Source organism: Rhinatrema bivittatum, chromosome 8, assembly GCF_901001135.1.
Source record: "Rhinatrema bivittatum chromosome 8, aRhiBiv1.1, whole genome shotgun sequence".
Taxonomy (NCBI): Eukaryota; Metazoa; Chordata; class Amphibia; order Gymnophiona; family Rhinatrematidae; genus Rhinatrema; species Rhinatrema bivittatum.
This window is the reverse complement of record NC_042622.1, coordinates 111,407,895-111,427,519: the sequence shown is the minus strand read 5'-3', so window position 1 is coordinate 111,427,519 and position 19,625 is coordinate 111,407,895. Positions and strand designations below refer to the sequence as shown.

The window sequence follows — 19,625 nt, the reverse complement described above, 5'->3', positions numbered from 1 at the left end:
ACCCAAGACACATCCTCAGAAAGATCAAGAGGTTTAAGGATTAACCTCTCAATATCCAGGCTGTGAGCGACAGGGCCTGGAGGTTGGGCTACCGCAGCTTGCCTTGATCTTGCGTGATGAGATCTGGGGACGTCCCCAGACTGATCGGTTTCTGGATGGACAACTCCCACAGGAGTGGAAACCATACCTGTCTCGGCCAACGAGAGGCTATGAGGATCATAATCCCTCTGTCCTCGTGAAGCTTCAAGAGAATCTTCGCCACCAAGGGAACTGGACGATATGTATACAGAAGACCCTTGCCCCAATGACGGGCCAGAGTGTCTGAGGCTGGTTTGCCATCTGACCTGGACAGGGAGCAGAACCGAGGCACCTTCCTGTTACAGGGGGACATGAACAGATCTACATCCAGGCTCCCTCAGAGACGTAATAATCCGATTTGCTACCCCCTGGTCCAGGGACTACTCATGAGGTCTGAAGACTCGATTCAGCCTGTCCACTACCACACTGTCTGTCCCGGTCAGGTACAGGGCTCTGAGCACTATCCCGTGAGACAGGGCCCACGACCAGATCTGGACTGCTTCCTGACACAGGAGGTACGATCCCGTGCCTCCCTGCTTATTGATATACCACATGGCTACTTGGTTATCAGTCTGGATCAGGACAAATTTGTTGGACAATCGATCTCTGAAAGCCCATAGCGTGTACCTGATCACCCGGAGCTCCAGGAAGTTGATTTCAGAAGAGAGTTCCTGAGCGGACCACAGACCCTGGGACCGGCAACCTAGACAGAACCGACGTCAATGGCAAGGTGTCCATCGGTGTGCCTCAGAGGTCCTTTGATGCCGATAACGATGGTTTGGACTTCTTCGACCCGAAGAGCTGATCAATCTTGTCGAGTCGAAGGAGACGTCCCTTCAGTGTCATCTGGGCGCACAAGTGGCAATCCCGGATGTCATGTGATGCCCTCAGGCAGAGGATGCATACTTCATGAGGATCAGTGATCGACACGATCCTCAGGCACTGGAGGCATTGGTGAAAGCTGGACGTGATCATGACAAGGCAAAACAAAAGCGGTAGGTCAGAACAATGGCGGCAGATGTCGATGGCTGGTGGGCTCCAAGGCATCGCCAGCCATCGACTTACCCGAAACAGCAAAAACCCTACAGGGAGGCACTGAAAGGGACCCAGCGACGGATTGAAGAAAAAGATCGCGAAAAACCGCGAAAAACAAAGTTTTCCACAAGGCAAAAGCCAAGTTTTTAGAGCTCAATCAAACCATGAGATTCCCAGCTCCGCGGAAAAAAAAGACTCAAGAGGCACCTCTCGTGTGGACGCATGTTATAGGGCATGCTCAGTGTGCCTAGTTAAAGTTTCTAGAAACTTTGACATAAGTTTTCCACATCGGGCTCCATTTGATGATGTCATCCATGTGTGAGGACTACCATCCTGCTTGTCCTTGGAGAAATAAATACATTTTTCTTTAGGGAAGCCTGGAGTGTGATGCTGTCCCTCTGTTATTGCAGGTTGCTCACCTTGTTTTTCTCTGCCAATTGTTGCTCCAGTTCTCTGTTCTCCTCCTGTAGCTGGGCAATATCAGCAACTATCACTTCTCCATTTTGCTCTTTTCCTTCTGGCTCTAAAGGGAATAAGCGCTCATTCAGGGCTTTCACTTCCTCTTCTAGCGTCACAATCTACAGTATGATATAGGAGAGAAGATCAAATTAAAGCTAATGGGGTCATTTCTTTGCCATGGACATGGACAATTTTCTCAGTGGAAGGGAGTGGGCAGTGGAATGCCTCAGGGATCTGTATTGGGACCCGTGCTTTTCAATATATTTATAAATGATCTGCAAAGGAATTTGATGAGTGAGGTTATCAAATCTGAGGATGATACAAAATTATTCAGAGTAGTTAAATCACAAGAGGATTGTGATACATTACAGAAGGACCTTGCAGGACTGGAAGATTGGGCATCCAAATGGCAGATGAAATTTAATGTGGTCAAGTGCAAGGTGTTGCATATAGGGAAAAATAACCCTTGCTGTAGTTACACGATGTTAGGTTCCATATTAGGAGCTACCACTCAGGAAAAATATCTAGGTATCATAGTGGATAATACTTTGAAATCGTCGGCTCAGTGTGCTGCAGCAGTCAAAAAAGCAAACAGAATGTTGGGAATTATTAGGAAGGGAATGGTTAATAAAACAGAAAATGTCATAATGCTTCTGTATCACTCCAAGGTGAGACCACACCTTGAATACTGTGTATAATTCTGGTCGCCGCATCTCAAAAAAAGATATAGTTGCGATGGAGAAGGTCCAGAGAAGGGCAACCAAAATGATAAAGGGGATGGAACAGCTCCCCTATGAGGAAAGACTAAAGAGGTTAGGACTGTTCAGCTTGGAGAAGAAACGGCTGAGGGGGGAATATGATAGAGGTGTTTAAAATCATGAGAGGTCTAGAACGGGTAAAAGTGAGTCAGTTATTTACTCTTTCGGATAATAGAAGGACTAGGGGGCACTCCATGAAGTTAGCATGTGGCACATTTAAAACTAAATGGAGAAAGTTCTTTTTCACTCAACGCACAATTAAACTCTGGAATTTGTTGCCAGGGGATGTGGTTAGTGCAGTTAGTGTAGCAGGGTTTAAAAAAGGATTGGATAAGTTCTTGGAGGAGAAGTCCATTAATTAAGTTGACTTAGAAAATAGCCACTGCTATTACTAGCAACAGCAACATGGGATAGACTTAGTTTTTGGGTTCTTATGGCCTGGATTGGCCACTGTTGGAGATAGGATGCTGGGTTTTGATGGACCCTTGGTCTGACCCAGTATGACATGTTCTTATGAGCTGCAACACCTTTAGTAAGCTAAAAGTAGACAATACTAACAGGTTCCATAATTCCTCATTTCACTTAACTTGGTTATGAGAAATTAAAGTCACTCATGTAAGTAATTTATCAAAGCAGTCAAGGGGTACATCTCCTTTTAAAAATCTCTTTCCCAGAGTTTCTTTATGTAACATATGTGCTTTCCATGTCTCAGTGTACAGTAATACCTGATATATAGATTTCTTATTATGGGAGTGGTTGCACCAAAAGTTTTCACAACCTTTGCAGACAATATTAACTCTAGAACTGAAATTAAAAAAACAAAATAAAGATTATGTTTATTAACTACATTATCTAATTTTTTTTTTGCTAGTATGCTGCTTTATGCAGCAGATGCTTTAATTGATTATAGCAGTGATTCTCAACCGGTGTGTCACCGTATTTCCCGACCCACCGCTGACCCAGCTGCTCCCCCTGCCCCAGCAATGTGTGACCTCTTCCTCTGCCTGGGCTTGAAATGCTGATAGCCCGGGCGGAACACGGCAGAAGAGCTAGAAGCACTCAGTCAGCGGCACTAGCAGCATGGTCTTGTCTTCCCGCCCCCGCAGCCCAGAAGAGGTAGTGGTGTGCAGTGGCCATTCGTGCAGGAAGAAGAGACCATGCTAAATTACAAGTTTGTGCAGCATGGGCCCGAAGGAGAGCAACAGTGCAGCCCGAAGCAAAAAAGTCCCTGCAGCTGATGGGACTCCTTTCTCAAGCCGCAATGGCTGGAAGAAGATGAGGCTTCTACTGCCACCAGTTGTTTTTCAATGGGGTGGGGGGTGTGTGGGGAGTGAATGAGTGAGTGAGCATGTGTGTTTTAAGCCCTATGTGATTGAGAGAGAGAGAGCATGTGCATAAGCATGTGATTGAGATCCTTTGTATTGTGAGAGAAAGCATGTACAAGTGTATGACTGAGAGCCTGTATGTGTGAGAGAGCATATGTATGTATGATTAAGAACCTGTATGCATAAGTAGGAGAGCATGTATGATTGAGAGCCTATGTGGGTGAGAGAGCCGGTGTGTAAATGTATGATTAAGAGAGAGGAGAAAGTTGCAAGTAAACCCTTCCTCTCCTCCTCCTGCTAATTCACAACAATCTCAGGGCACCTGGAAAGCCAAGGTTCTCAAGTATGGAGAGCAGAACTTTTTTTTTATCCTTATTAGTTTTAATTATTGGGTCTGTGTATCTGCTGTTTGAAATATTTTATTAGCATCTGGAAATTTTTTATATGAGTTTTTAATGATTGGATATTCCATTCATCAGCTTTTTTGAAATAATCTGTTCTTTTTATTAGTATGGTTTTACTGCTATTGATTTTATATTTCTTGATTTGTTTTTATGACAACTGGTGATGTTTCTGTTTTTACATTGTTGTACTGCATACTGAGTCTCTGGCTTGTTGCAATTTTCAGTTTAGTTTTGGTCTTTATTTTTTGTTAGGCAAAGGTCTGCATGTGTGACTGAGATAAGGTATTCTGCTGGCATGCAGTTTCTATGTAGGGCTCTATAGCAGCTTGGTTTATTCTGTTTTCCTAATAGGAGGAGTGTTTTAAGGCCCAGTGTAATATTTACAATGTTGCCTTTTCTGAAGTAAGGTGGTTAACTGTTTGAATGCTGGAAGTTGGTGCTGTTCTGGTATGGGAGGTTGTACTATTTATGTAATTTCTGTTCAGGGATAGTACTTATCTTTCCCTTATGTCATTCTTAACAATAAAAGTAATACTGGGCCTTTTTTTTTTTTAAATATATTTTTATTTCTGCCATGGATTGTAAAGGAAAATTGGTTCTTACATACTAATTTTTGTCCTGTAATACCACAGATCAGTCCAGACAAGTTGGTTTTGCCTTCCTACCAGCAGATGGAGTCAGAGAAACAAAACTTTGAGGCACTGCTACATACCAGAGTGCCACCTGCAGTCCAGTCAGTATTGACCTGTACCCAATCCAAGATGTAACCCCAAAACCCCTTTCTCAGGTCAACAGGGAAAACTATAGGGCTGGAAATCCCCAAAAACTAGAGCCTAAAACTAAATCTGAAAAACCCAAACCATGATCAACAACTGACCAAATATCCTGAAAGACAAACCAATTTGAACCACCAGTCTTTCAGCAGTGACGGGATGGGTCTCTGAACTGATCTGTGGTATTACAGGAACGAAAATTAGCAGGTAAGAACCAATTTTCCTTTCCCTGTACGTACCCAGATCAGTTCAGACAAGCACCCCTAGACTGGGCAGAAGCCTGAAAGACCCACACATAGAACACTCTCACCAAAGAACGCCCTCATATCCATGCGGTAATGTCTGGTGAAAGTATGCAATGAGGACCACACCGCAGTCCTACAAATCTCCTGAGGCGACAGCAACTGACATTCTGCCCAGGAAGTGGCTAGCAATCTTGTGGAGTGCGCCTTCAGCCCAGCTGGAACTTGACAGCCCTTACAAATATAGGCCAGGCAAATAGCCAGTTTCAACCAATGAGAAATGGTAGCCTTAGAGGCCTTCTCTCTCTTCTTCCTGCCCCCCATACAGGACAAAAAGGTGATCAGAGCGCTGGAACTATTCAACAGCTCTAGATAATGCAACAGAGTTCTCCTCACATCCAAAAGATGCAGCTCCCTGCCCCTAGGGGAATCCTTAGACCACTCCAAAAAAGCTAGGTGGTCTACCGATTAACATGAAAGGAGGACACTACTTAGACCAAAAAGAGGGGACCATCCGCAAGGAAACCCCATCATGGGAAATCTGCTGAAAAGGATTCTTGCAAGACAGAGCCTGTAACTCTGAAACCTGTCTGGCCAAACAGAAGGTCACCAGGAACACTGCCTTCAGAGTCAAAGTCTTCAGCGTCGCTCTCCTCAAAGGCTCAAACATAGCCGCAGAAAACTTGGAAGACCAAATTAAGGCTCCAAACTGGGCATAACTTCTGGACCATAAGTCACAAATGCTTGACCTCTTAAGAAACGAACCACATCCGGATGCAAAGCCAAGAACCTCCCTCGCCATCTGCCCCTAAGAGAGCTCAAAGCTGATACCTGAACATGAATGGAACTATAGGCAAGACCCTTAGACAGGCCCTGTTGCTCAAATTCAAAGATGAGAGGAACCTCCACTGACAGGGAATGCACCTGTCTCTGAGTCACCAAGACTCAAATGCCCTCCAGACCTGATATATGCTAAAGTGGCAGGTCGACGAGCCTGGAGATAACCTGCTCCAAATAACCTTCCAGGCACAGCCACCATCTCTCAAAAGCCAAGTGCAAGACAAAAGTGATCCTCTCGATCTGAAAATATGGGACCCTGATGCAGCAACTTTGGTAGTTGAGCCAGCCGAAGGGATCCGACCACCGCCAGATGCACCAGATCTGCAAACCAGGCAACCAGATCCACGGCCACTCAGGTGCTACCAACACTACGGAACCGGGATGCGCCTTTATATGCCTCAGAATTTGACCAACCAGAGGCCAAGGAGGAAACAGGAACAGCAGGATCCCCGATACCCAAGGGTTCACTAGAGCATCCAGGCCCACCGAACCGCCCTCTCTTCTGCAACTGAGAAACCTCTCTGTCTTTGCGTTGAACCGTGTCACCATGAGGCCCAGGTGGGGAACACCCCACCAGGCACAAATGTGATTCCAAGCCTCATGGGACAGCTCCCATTCCCCCAGGTCTGCTGAGAAGTCTGTCTGTACATTTTCTGTCCCTGCCACATGCAAGGCTGCTATGCCCTTGAGATGGCGCTCTGCCCACACGAACAAACGCCGTGCTTCCAGAGCTACAACCCGACTATTCGTCCCGCCTTGACGGTTGATTCCGCCCGACTATTCATCCCGCCTTGACGTTTGATGTATGCCACTGTTGACGTATTGTCCGAAAACACTCGAACCTGCATCCATGGTCACCACCACCCAGGCCAGGGGTTTCAGGTCCATTCCCTTCATCAGATTGTGCTGCGACAGCCACCAATAGAAAGTAGACCTGGATTTTCACAGCAGGGCAACGGCAGATGATATTGTCCCGACAACGGGTCCCACTTGGACAACAGAGCATGCTGGAGAGGTTTCATGTGCTCAAAAGCCCATGGAATCAAATCTAATGTGGATGACATGGAACCAAGCACTTGAAAGCAATCCCAAGCCGTTGGCAATGTAAGACGAAGCAGGTGTGTCACCAGTGCCTGCAACCTCCTCACTCGGTCTTCCGACAAGAACACCCTACCCTTCCTAGTATCAAATAGAGCCTTCAAATACTCCAAAGACTGGCTTGGAACCAGATAGCTCTTTGACATATTTATGACCCAACCTAGTGACTGAAAGGTGTTCATCACCGCTGAAGCTAACTCTCACACTCCTCCTCAGACTTTGCTCGAATGAGCCAATCATCCAGGTATGGATGACCCAGAACTCCTTCCTTGCGCAGGGCCACAGCCACCACCATCATCTTGGTGAAGGTTCGTAGCACCATCGCCAGTCCGAAAGGAAGGGTCCAAAACTGAAAATGCTGACCCAGCTCTATGAAACGAAGAAACTTCTGATGGGCCATCCGAATCGGAATATGAAGATATGCCTCCGTCCAGACCAGGGATGCAAGGAACTCTCTTTTGCGGACTGCTGCCTCAACCATGCGCAGCATCCCCATACAAAAACGCGGCATCCAAAGGGCCCTGGTTCACCTTCTGCAGCTCGAAAATGGGATGGAAGGTACCACCCTTCTTTGGAACCACAAAGTAAATTGAGTAACTGCCCTGCCCTTGTACCTCCCATGGCACGGACACTATGGTACGTAAATCCAGTAACCTTTGCAGCTGTCCACCACACAGCCTCCCACTTGCTGCGAGAGACCACGTGAAACTCAAGAAAGGCCTCCCTAACCGGGCACAAAAATTTGAGAGTGTAGCCCTCTCTTATGACCTCTAGCACCCAACAGTCCGAGGTAAAGCTGGACAAGCTGCCCCCTACGGCTTCTATGCAGGAGTGGGACACCCTGGCTTCCTTGTGTTGACTTTCCGCCACCAGCCCCTTGACCAGTACCATCCCTGGAGCCTCTATGGCCTCCACGAAAGGACTGCTGGCGGTTGCCCGTCGGCTTCACAGATACGTTGGAGGTGGTCCTACCAGACCGAAATCTCCTTGAATCCCTGAACCGGGTTTGAGGCGGGAACCACTTCTTACTAGCTCGCTTATCCTCAGGCAGCCTGTTCCCCTTAGATTCCCCCGTCTTCATCAGCTGATCCAAATCCTCCCCGAAGAGAAGCTTCCCTTTTGAAAGGGAGATTACACAGCTGAGCCTTTGACAACATGTCCGCTGACCAATTGCGCAGCCATAAAAGCCTGCGGGCTGCCACCGTAAAGAACATAAGCTTGGCTCATGTGCGAACCAAATCATAGAACACATCGGCTACATAAGCCACCCCAGACTTTAAATGAGCTGACTGCAGGGCACCATCTCCTGTCAAAGGTGGGTCCCTGTGCTTTCTGTACTCCACACAGACAGGCCCTCTGCATCAAGCTGGCACAAACAGTGGCCCAAAGACTCAGCGCGGGGACCTCAAACATCCGCTTTAAGTGGATCTCCAACTTGCAGTCCTGCACATCCTTCAAAACGGCAGCCCCCGCCACCAGGATGGTCATCTTTTAAGTGACCGCCGACACCGCAGCATCCACCTTCGGTACTCACAGTATATGTATATCCTCCATCAGGGGATATAGCTTACCAACTTCCTGATCATCTTAGGTAAGGGAAGGCCCTCAGTCCATCCAGGAACAGACTCACCTCCTCGCTATCCAACTCCTCCTGAGTCACTTTAACCCCCAATTCCTCCAAGACCTGGGGAATAAGAGGGCATAGTTCCATTTTCTTAAATAAATAGACCACTCGAGGATCATCCCCCTCCGATATTTCATCCGGATCCGTGTCATCCTTAGCTACATCCTGGTCCACACCTGGTGCCATAATCACATCAGCATCTGGAACCACCCCCTGGTGGTCCAAAGGGACAAGCTATGGATCATCCATGGAGTTCCCCCATCCCTGGGGTTCACCTCCAACTCCGCCCGATGTAGTCCCAGATGAAGTAGTAGGTACCCGGACCCACCTGAGGCCCTCTTAGGCTTCTTCGGCATGGATAGGGGAGGCCCGACTCTCGCCTGCTTCTCCTTCACCCCCTTTCCTTGCCAGGAAGGCTTTATGCATCTAGAGGATAAATTCCGGCAAAAATCTCCCAGAGCCATCTGTCCCCTGCTCCAGGCTGTCGGAGGGGAATCTCTGGGTTCCCTAATTAAAAGGACTGTTGCCCGTGGCCCTCCTCAGAACCAGATGCCTCGCAGGGCCCCCCGGACCCCTCGGCTACTGAAACCAACATTCCCCCCCCCCCCTTTGAAGGTTGGGAAATCCGCTTCTCCCGGTGCGCTCCTGCTGAGGAACCCTCCTCTCCTGAAGCAAAACCAGGACAGAGGAAGCAAGAATTCATGCGTGTAGACTCCAGCCCACATGCACGGCACGCTTCTCTGCGCAGTTCGGGCGCCATACCACGTGCTCTCGCATCGATGGCCACCCTGCAGCCTGTAAACACCGATGGCCTTAATCGCCACTCTGGCGTGTGCATTTTTTTTTTCTTAACCACGGTGCGTAAAAATCAGCCGGGCACCACCAAGGAAAAGACTGCTGCTCTCCAGTCTCAGCACGGCTCCCAGAGACGTGCAGGAAAACAAACGCGGCTGCACCAACCGCTGCCGCGCCTCCTCCGCTACAGGCCTGGCTGCTAATGCCACTCCCCCTGGGACACACGTGGACCGGTACAGCAGTTACCTTCTGTCTGCCAAGGCCTGCAGCCCTTGCTGCCTCATGGCCGTACCTCCCACCCTCCAAAAATCAGCTGTTTGCCTTTCTGCTCCTTTCTTTCTTTTTAACTTTAAAATCACCGATACAAAGGCAAAAAACACACAAAGGGGTACTTCCCTGATTCTGGGGCCTTGCAGACAGAGGCCTTGGAAGCCCTGATAGAACTAGTCCCCTGGCTTTTAGGGCCCCCGGCACGATGCAGGCAAACAAGGCAGGGGTTCCTAAACCCCCCCCCCCGGACACCCGGCTCAACCTGAGGGATGGTCCACCAAGGAGCCTAATACCTCAGGGAGCTTCCTCCAAAATTCTCCTACTTCAATTTCTCTTTCTTAATCTCAGACTGCAGGGTTGCACCTCTACCATCTGCTGGAGTCAGAGAAATACTGAGGGACTGCAGGTGGCAGTCTGTTATGTAGCAATGCCTCAAAGTTTTGTTTCTCTGACTCCATCTGCTGGTAGGGAGGCAAAACCCACGTGTCTGGACTGATCTGCTTATGTTCAGGAATGAACAGTGGTGTCACATGTGAGCATGGTCCATCAGATGTGTCACAATAGGAAAAAGCTTGAGAACCACTGTATTACAGTAGGATCCCTAATTGTAAAACAAGCACATGGTTCTATTAAATATCTTCTTCTTTGAAAATGCTGCACATGCTGAAATCTCAGCACATCGCAGGGTCATGCTGCCTTGTTTGATCAACCTTGGGCAAATGAAAGCCAAATTCATCTGGGGCTTTCATGTTTCACACAAGTAATACCCTAAACAACAAAGGCTGGTGAACCCTATAGGAGATATTTGACTTAATGAGCTTCAGGTTCTGCTCTTAGAAGATTTGGAATCACACATCCATTGATGCACCGGGGTAAAAGCAGGACTGGTTCAGCTTGTTTCTTGTGACTAGAGAAAGACTACTGATTGCTGTGCAATATAGACACCTGCTTATTGCCAATGGGTCCACAATACAGATCATTCCTGCTTCTATCTTGCATCAACACCAGGGTTGCCAACTCCCATAACACATTTTTACTGACGGGGGAGAGGGGGGCAGTTTTCTCTTGGGTGTTGGAGCCTGTGAACAAGGAGGTGGCAGGAGGATGTCAGCAATGACTGCAAGCCAGCCACTTCCACTCACGATGCATCACTTCTGGCAACTCCTGAACGACATCAGAGGGAGCCAAAAGAGAAGCACAAAATTACAGGCATGATTATTTTTATGGATCTTATGAACAGGTCCATTTTTAGTCAATTTTTAACAAGTGGTTCACAACCCTGGAGGCCACTTACACTTGTTTCCCTGGCCCTCAGCAATTCCTGCTGCTCCTGCAGTTGCAGCTTTACGGCACTGAGCTGCTTTTCCAATGTGGTTTCTCTCTCGGAAGCTGTGCTTTTCAATATCTCTAGGTCAGACTGCAACTGCTGCATCTGTAATATGCTGGCTTCCTGACCTAGAAAAAGAATTTCAACATATACTCGAAAATGAATTATTTAGGTAGTTTCTATGAACGAGTAAACAGCTGTCCAAGTATGGGTATTTTTTTCTAAGACCTTCCAGTTGTATTTTGTAACACTCATGGGCTATCCCACAGAGTCTTTTTGTGAGTCTGCCATTGATTATGCAAGGAAAAATGTTTCTTACCTGCTAATTTTCTTTCCTTGAGTCCTATCAGATCTGTCCAGATGCATGGGTTTCTCCTCCCTTATCAGCAGATGGAGGCAGAGAACAACTGTTTTGATGATGTCACCCTTTATAGGGAAATTTCCAACCTGCAGCTCCTCAATATTTCTATAAGAAAGCACACAACACTTTGACATATATATTTTAAAATATAAACTTCCACCAACTGAGCAGAGGGATTAACAAAAATTGTCCCAACTGAGTCCAAATCCCACAACATACGTGAACAATATTAAGAAGCTAAGTTCTTTAGCAAATTCAGTTCTGTAAGGGAATAAATATATATACACAAAAAGGCAAGCTACAGATAATCGGGTGGGATCCTGGACTAGTCTGATAGGACTCAAGAAAATTATAAATAACCACATTTTTCCTTCTTTATTGTCCCATCAGACCAATCCAGACGTATAGGATGTACCCAAGCCATCCTTAACACTGAGAGGAAGCCTGATAAGCCTGCACTTAGAACGCCCATCTCAGAAGAGGCAGACTCTTGGCCCATGCATTCAGTCTGTAATCCTTGGAAAATATATACAAGGAAGCCTAAGTAGCCACCTTGCAAATCTCCTTTGGAGGGACTAAGTGGTCTATCCAAGAGGCAGCTTTTCCTCTGGCTCCAACAGACCCTTTAGGATGTAAGCTGAAGCAATGGCTTCTTTGAACCATCTAGTCAAAGTGGCCTTGTGACTGCTTCTTCTTTCCTTTGGCCACTAAAGAGAATGAAGAAATTATTTGACCTCTTGAAGGGATTGGTCACCTTCAAACACCTGAGAAGAACTCTACATACAACTAAAAAATGAAGCTCCCCCAAGCTTGACTTTCTAAAGGAAGGCAGTTCAACTGATTGATCCAAATGAAAAGGAGAAATCATCTTTGGCAAAAATGATGGGATTGTCCGAAAACAGACCCAGGCTCTGAAAATCTTAGAAAAGGATCTCAACAAGGCCTGAAGTTCCAAATTACATCTCACTGAGCAGATTGTTACTAAAAACACTGTTTTAAGAGTCAAATCCTTAACCATAGAATCCTTAATGGGTTAAAAAAGGAGGCTTATACAAAGCTAACAAAAACCATATTAAGATCCCAAGAAGAAAAACATTTTCAGATACGTGGATCAAGATGTTTCACTTCCTTCAGAAAGCATGAGACATCAAGGAAACTTCTTGCACCCTCCCTCTATAAGTAGTAATGGCTGCCACCTGCACCTTAAGGTATTTTAGCACCAGACTATTCTGTAACCCCTTTTGCAAAAAAGACAGAATCAAAGGTACCAGCACTTTATAGCAGAAACCTCTGCCTCACCAATCTTCAAAGACCTTCCAGATTCTGATATAGGCTAATGTGGATTTCTTCTGCATCTGAATCAAAGTGAACTTATGTCCATCAAGCCCAGTATCCTGTTTCCAACACTGGCCAATCCAGGTCACAAGTACCTGGCAGGATCACAGATAGTATACAGATCCCATGCTGCTAACTCCTAGAGATAAAATAGCAGCTTTCCCCAGGTCTACCTGGTTAATAACTGTTTATGGACTTCTCAGACAAGAACTTGTCCAAACCTTTTTTAAACCCAGCTATGCTGACTGACTTTACCATATCCTCCGGCAGTGAGTTCTAAAACTTAATTGTGCTGTGATAGAGTATATGACAGAGAGCCTCAGACTGCCTTACAGACCGGCTACAGCTATCTGGCCTGGTCCATCTTAAGACAGACAGGAAAGGGATCCTCGGGTGGGGGCGTTTCCCTGAGGTAAGGGATACAAAGGTGAGGCCCTGAGAGAGTTAGATAGGCCCCAGGGAGAAGAAGGAAGCTGTAATGGAGTGTTGTGCTCTTTTGGAAAAACTGTTCATGCATTGACAGTCTGCTGAGGTAAGCAGCCATTTTGATTATGTCTTGCTGAAATTTTTGTAATTAAACTGTTGAAAAGCAGAACAGACTCCAGCCTGGTCTGTTCTCCGACCTTCTCCTGTCTTAGACCGCTCCAAAAGCATCACATGTGCGTTGAGTAAAAATATACTTTCTCCAGTTTTAAATGTGTTACTAACATCATGGAGTTTATTTTTTGAAAGAGTAAACAACCAGTTCACATTTACTCTTTCTACTCCACTCATAATTTTAAAGACCTCTATCATATTCCCATCCCCCCCAGCCATCAATTCCCCAAGCTGAACAATCCTAACCTCATTAGCCTTTCCTCATAGAGGAGCAGTTCCATCCCCTTTATCATTTTTGGTAGCTCTTCTCTGTACCTTTTCCAGTTCAGCTATATCTTTTTTGAGGTGCGGTCACCAGAATTATATACAGTACTTCAGGTGTAATCTCACCATGGAGCAATACAGAGGGATTATGACCTTCCCCATTTTGTTTTTCATTCTTTTCCTCTATTTTTCAGCCTTATTCTTTCAATAGCCAGGCCATGAGGCAAACGGAAACCACGTCTTCCACCACATTTAGACCCTGGTATAAAAGCCGATGACTTAGGTCGAACCTCAACAGAGCTTCCCATTTGAGTCTCATGAAATCTGCATACCAAGGAAGCCTGGGTCAATCTGAAGCCACCAAAATCACCAGCTCTCAATGTCTTTCAATCTCCTGAACAACTCTTCCTATTACTGGCCATAGAAGAAACACATAAAACAAATCTTCCAATGGCCATATATAAGGCAGAGCATCCAGGCCCTCGGATCCTGCTTCTCTACTCCAACTAAAACAAGACACCTTGGCATTCTGCTTTGAAGCCATATCATCCATGACTGGCATTCTGCATCTGTCCAGGATCATCGCAAAGGCTGAATCCACTAACTTCCATTTTTTTGGGATCTCGAGTTTGAGGACTCAGAAAATCCATCTGGAAGTTGTCCACTCTCACAATGTGAGTCACTGAAAGAGCCCATTTGAACAGATGATTAAACAGAGTTGATTTGATCTGTATCAAGAAAGTCGGTATATAAAAGCCTTAAATAAATAAATAAAAATAAATTTTCAGGGAAACTGCACGATTTCTTGTCTCTTCACATATGCCAATGCCATAACATTATCTGAAAACATTCTTACTGCTCTCCCCCTTGACTAACAAGAGAAATTCCTGCAAGGTCCTCCTTAAGGCCCTTGTCTCTAAACAGCTGATGGACCACTGTGCTTCTGTAACACTCCAGCACCTCTGAGCATGCACTCCCCAACCACAGAGACTGGCATTGGTTGTCACGACACTCCAGTCCAAAGTCTCCAAATTCATTCCCTTGGACAGATTTCAAACTGAAAGTCACCAACTCAGACTGCTTCTGACTAACCTTGGAAGGATGAACCTCATCTCATAATCCTATGAGTGAGGACTCCAGTAGAATGGGTGAGCATGTGTGCTCCGGTTCACAGCACCAGAGCCAAGATAATCACAAATTCTTGCATTCTTCAGTAAATGGCAGACCTGAAGCTTAAGCTTGTCCACTACAGACTCCCCCCCTCCCTGGGTTAAGGAGTAAAGCAGCAACTGAGTGAAACAACTTCTAGCTTCTGTTACCTTTTTATTTTTAAACTTTATCATACAAGTTGGAAAGGAAAAAGCAAATAGTACTTCCATGAGAAGTTCACCATTTGGCTACTACTCCTCATCTACCTGAAGCTTTGATCTCTCACCAAAAGGACAAAAGGAAGGAAAGAGGGAACCAATATCACTGGTTTTCAGATTTCACTCAAGACAAAAGCATCAAGCCAGGGAATAAGCCACCTACACCCCCCCCCCCCCAGTTCATCCTTATTCAACCAATAACCCCCCCCCCCCCCCGGGAGCAATTTGTCCAACCAGACATCCAGGTGCAGAAATCATTCTCTACTTCACTTTCAATGCATATCCAGCGTAGCTCTCTGCTTCAACGGCAGGGGGAATGAAGAAAAGTGGATTTATATTGAGACAACAACCAACAAGGACTGAATTGCACAGGCTGGGTAAACAAATAAGCATGGGAGTAGCTTGCTTATTGAGGCAGTTACTACCCCTAACCAATTAAGCTACAGGCCAATACAGTACAGTGCGCTCCGACGGAGCGCACTGTTAACCTACCCTTGGACGAGCATTTTCCCTTACCCCTTATTCAGTAAGGGGAGGAAAACGCGCGTCCAACCCGTGGCACCTAATAGCACCCTCAACATGCAAATGCATGTTGATGTCCCTATTAGGTATGCCCGCGCTATACAGTAAGTAAAATGCCCGCGTGATACAGTAAGTAAAATGTGCAGCCAAGCCGTACATTTTACTTTAAGAAATTAGCGCCTACCTTTGGGTAGGCGCTAGTTTCTGCCAGCACTGGGAAAGTGCACAGAAAAGCGGTAAAAACTGCTTTTCTGTGCACCTTCAGATTTAATATCATGGCGATATTAAGTCGGAGGTCCCAAAGAGTAAAAAAAGTTAAAGAAAAAAATTTTTTTTAAATGGGCCAGCGGCTGTCGGGCTGAAAACCGGATGATCAATTTTGCCGGCGTCCGGTTTCTGAGCCCGTGGCTGTCAGCGGGCTCGAGAACCGACGACGGCAAAATTGAGTGTTGGCTGTCAAACCCGCTGACAGCCGCCGCTCCGGGCTAAAAGGAGGCACTAGGGACGCACTAGTGTCCCTAGCGCCTCCTTTTGCCCGTTTCTACCACACCACCTAATTTAAATACTGTATCGCGCGCACAGGCGAGTGGCCTGTGCGCGCGCCAGGAGAGCGGGCGTTCGACCGCTCTCCCGCAGACTTTACTGAATCGGCCTGCTAGATACATCACTTAGATGCAGCTCCAGCACTGCTCTCTACATTAATGGCGGGGGTGAAAGGGAATTGGAACCAAAAGGTTACTAAGGGCCAAGAGTTACAGATAAGTATGAGGGAAAAAAAAAGTGTGAAAGCTTGCTGGGCAGACTGGATGGGCCGTTTGGTCTTCTTCTGCCGTCATTTCTAGGTTTCTATGTTACTATCTCCTGGAGACAGAAATACTGAGGACCTGCAGGTGGCACACTTCCCAATAAGGAATGACATCATTAAGTCATTCTCTGCCTCAGTCTGCTGGTAAGGAAGCAAAAAACATGCATCTGGAGTGTTCTGGTGGGTCAATAAGGAAATGCACATTTTATTTACTCTGCAAACTGGAGCCAACTAAGCACATACCAACCAGATTGTTTTGTAAATCAAGTGATAATAGTTTCAAAATCTAGCTCCTATGTTACATCAACTGTAATAAATCAGTTCCCAGTCTCATTATTATTCTATACTAATTTGATACCAGACACACCTTCAATGAAAACCTGTGCAACAATTTTATGTCTATTGATATCAAGGCTGCAGTGCAGCGAACAGAAGTACAGTATGTAATGAGAAAAATCGGAAGTCAAAACTTGATTTAGGATCTAAAGTGATGAGGCCAAGAGAAAGCTACCAGGTTATCATATTTAGAGAATTGTTTTCCTACAACACTTAACTGTGGAAAAATGTGGGAACCTTACAGTTCTATTTTAGAAATAACTTAATCTGCACTACTCAGTCTCAGATAACACCCGTTTCAAAACATTAAAACCATGTCATTCGGCTTCAAGTCTATGGGAAGGAAAACTGCATTTATTAATTTGATTATGCTTAACTGTTTCTAATTGTGTTTGCTTTGAAAAGCAAACCTTTTTTCTGTTTAATTTAACCATTTTGTAATCTATGTGCTGTGCAGGGTGGCAGGCTACAGATGTGAACATTCAGAAAAAAAAAAAAAGCTAAAATTATCATCACAAAAGCAAAATAAATTGTAGCAATTGTTTTGTAGGAGGTGGGAAGAATGGCACTGGTTCACAGTGTTGAGTTAATCCATTTCATTATCATTTCAAAACAAAAATTTGACAACAAATGCATTAAGTTCAACATAATTAATACATGTCAGACATATACGAATTTAAGAAAAACAGTTACCTTTACAGGAATACAAATGAAGGGAAAATGGGAGCCTTTCTAAGCTATCACTAGGGATCCTATTCAATGTGTTCATCTTTTGAAGGTTCTGTGATGTGACTGCAGAAAATGTCAAGCATGGAAACCAGTTTCATCTCACCTTGCATAAGTGTGTCTACTTTCTCCTGTTTTTTCAGGACTTCAGCATTTTTTTGAGAAATCGACTGGTCTTTGTCATGTATTAACCTTGTCAGGTTCGTCACCTAAAAAAAGAAAGCCCCCACCCCACAGACAGACAAATGATCAGAAAAGGATATCAAACTAAATACATTCTAAAATTCTTAAAGCTCTAGTGACATGAGAGAAGAATTTTTCTCGGTTATCTCTGCTCTGTCACAATAATAGCAAAAATCCTGTAACATTGCATGTTAAGGGCAGGAATCACTGTTTTCCCTGTGACCAGCAGGTGGCCCCAGAATGCACAATATTTAAGGCCAATTACCAGCCTATGCTTGATACTTGCATCTCTGTTCAGCAATTCCTTATTTAGTGGTCAGCCTGATTCAAAGTAGCTTAACATTTTTTGCTGCATACAAGGCTGCCAAGCCATCCCCATTAGACAGAAATAGGTTCCTAGTTGTGTTAAAGAAAAAAAGAGAGACTGGTATAAGAAAATTATTCCTTACCTGCTAATTTTCGTTCCTGTAGTACTAAGGATCAGTCCAGACGGTGGTTATGTCCCCCGTCCAGCAGATGGAGTCAGACAAAAACCTTCTGAGGGAGGTGCTACATAAGCCCGCATCCCTGATCTCATTCCTCAGTATATAGACTAACAAAGCCATAGAAAGAGAGAAGACGGAGGGATCAAGTAAACAAAATGAACTGTATATTATCGTAAACCTGAACCAACTAGTGTGCAACACTGCAATTTGCGAAACAGAACTGTAGTAAATAGCTCTCCAGAACATATATATAGAGAAAACTCATAAGAGCAACCAGTGACAAGAATTGAGCAGTAGAGTCCCTGATGAACCCCCATAAGACAGAGGAAGGGCATCTGGACTGATCCTTGGTACTACAGGAACGAAAATTAGCAGGTAAGGAATAATTTTCCTTTCCCTGTATACCAGGATCAGTCCAGACGGTGGGATGTACCAAAGCTTCCCTACTGAGGGTGGGCCGTAGTTAGCCCTGCTCGAATGACCCTCTCACCAAAAGAACCAAAGGACTGTGCCCGGACATCCAGGCAATAGTGTCGAGCAAATGTATGAAGAGACTTCCAAGTGGCCGCTCTGCAGATTTCTTGCGAAGAAACCGAAAAACTTTCTGCCCAAAACGTGGCTTGAGAACGAAGCGAGTGGGCTTTGACTCCCACTGGTGGTTTCTTCCCTCCGCCAATATACGCTGCCGCGATGGCCTCCTTCAGCCAGCGGGCAATTGTCATCTTGGAAGCCATACCTCCCTTCTTAGGTCCCGACCAAAGAACGAACAGATGGTCCGAAAGACGGAACTCATTGGTGACCTCCAGGTAACGCATCAGACAGCACTTAACGTCAAGTTTACGGAGGTCTCGAGAGTCAACCGATGAAAAAGAGGGTAGTTCCACCGTCTGGTTAAGGTGAAAAGTGGAGACCACCTTGGGGAGAAATGAGGGTACCGTGCGCAAGGTAACCCCGGATTCTGTGAATCTGAGATACGGTTCCCTGCATGATAATGCCTGGAGCTCAGAAACACGCCAAGCCGAAGCAATGGCTACCAGAAAAATAGTCTTGAGGGTGAGGTCCTTGAGACTGGTGGCACGTAGAGGCTCGAAAGGAGGCCCGCCGAGGATTCTGAGCACCAAGTTGAGACTCCAAGAGGGGCAAAAAGCCTGCCGCGGCGGCTTCAAATGCTTCACTCCCTTAAGAAAATGAACAACATCCGGATGGGAAGAGAGGAGAGTCTTATCCCCCTGGCAAAGTAAGGCTCCCAAGGCAGCAACTTGGACCCGCAGGGAGTTGTAAGCTAAACCCTTGTCCAAACCGGCCTGCAAGAACGAGAGGATCTGAGCAACCGAGGCGTGAGTCAATTGAACGGCATGCGTCGAGCACCATGCTTCGAAGACCTTCCACACCCAGACATAGACAACTGAAGTAGACGTCTTGCACGCTCAGAGCAAGGTTGATATCACGGCCTCCGGATAACCCTGGCATCTTAACTTGTGCCTCTCAAAAGCCAAGCCGCAAGAAAAAAGTGATCTGCCTCGTCGAAAAATATCGGTCCCTGCCGGAGTAGGCGTGGGAGATGAGTGAGACGTAAGGGTCCTTCCTCCACCAGGTTGAGTAGGTCTGCAAACCAG

The 19,625-nt window shown here is 45.9% G+C and overlaps 1 protein-coding gene across 1 annotated transcript in view; it reads right to left on the bottom strand.

Annotated features, from left to right (window-relative positions):
- GOLGA1 (golgin A1) overlaps positions 1-19,625 on the bottom strand; it is a 266,236-nt gene that overhangs the window by 40,996 nt on the left and 205,615 nt on the right. The window contains exons 18-20 of the mRNA XM_029610990.1: positions 17,448-17,550; positions 10,996-11,156; positions 1,533-1,691 (exon numbers count right to left, since the gene is read on the bottom strand). Coding sequence (XP_029466850.1) covers positions 1,533-1,691; positions 10,996-11,156; positions 17,448-17,550 — 423 coding nt within the window. The remainder of the gene's footprint in view (positions 1-1,532; positions 1,692-10,995; positions 11,157-17,447; positions 17,551-19,625) is intronic.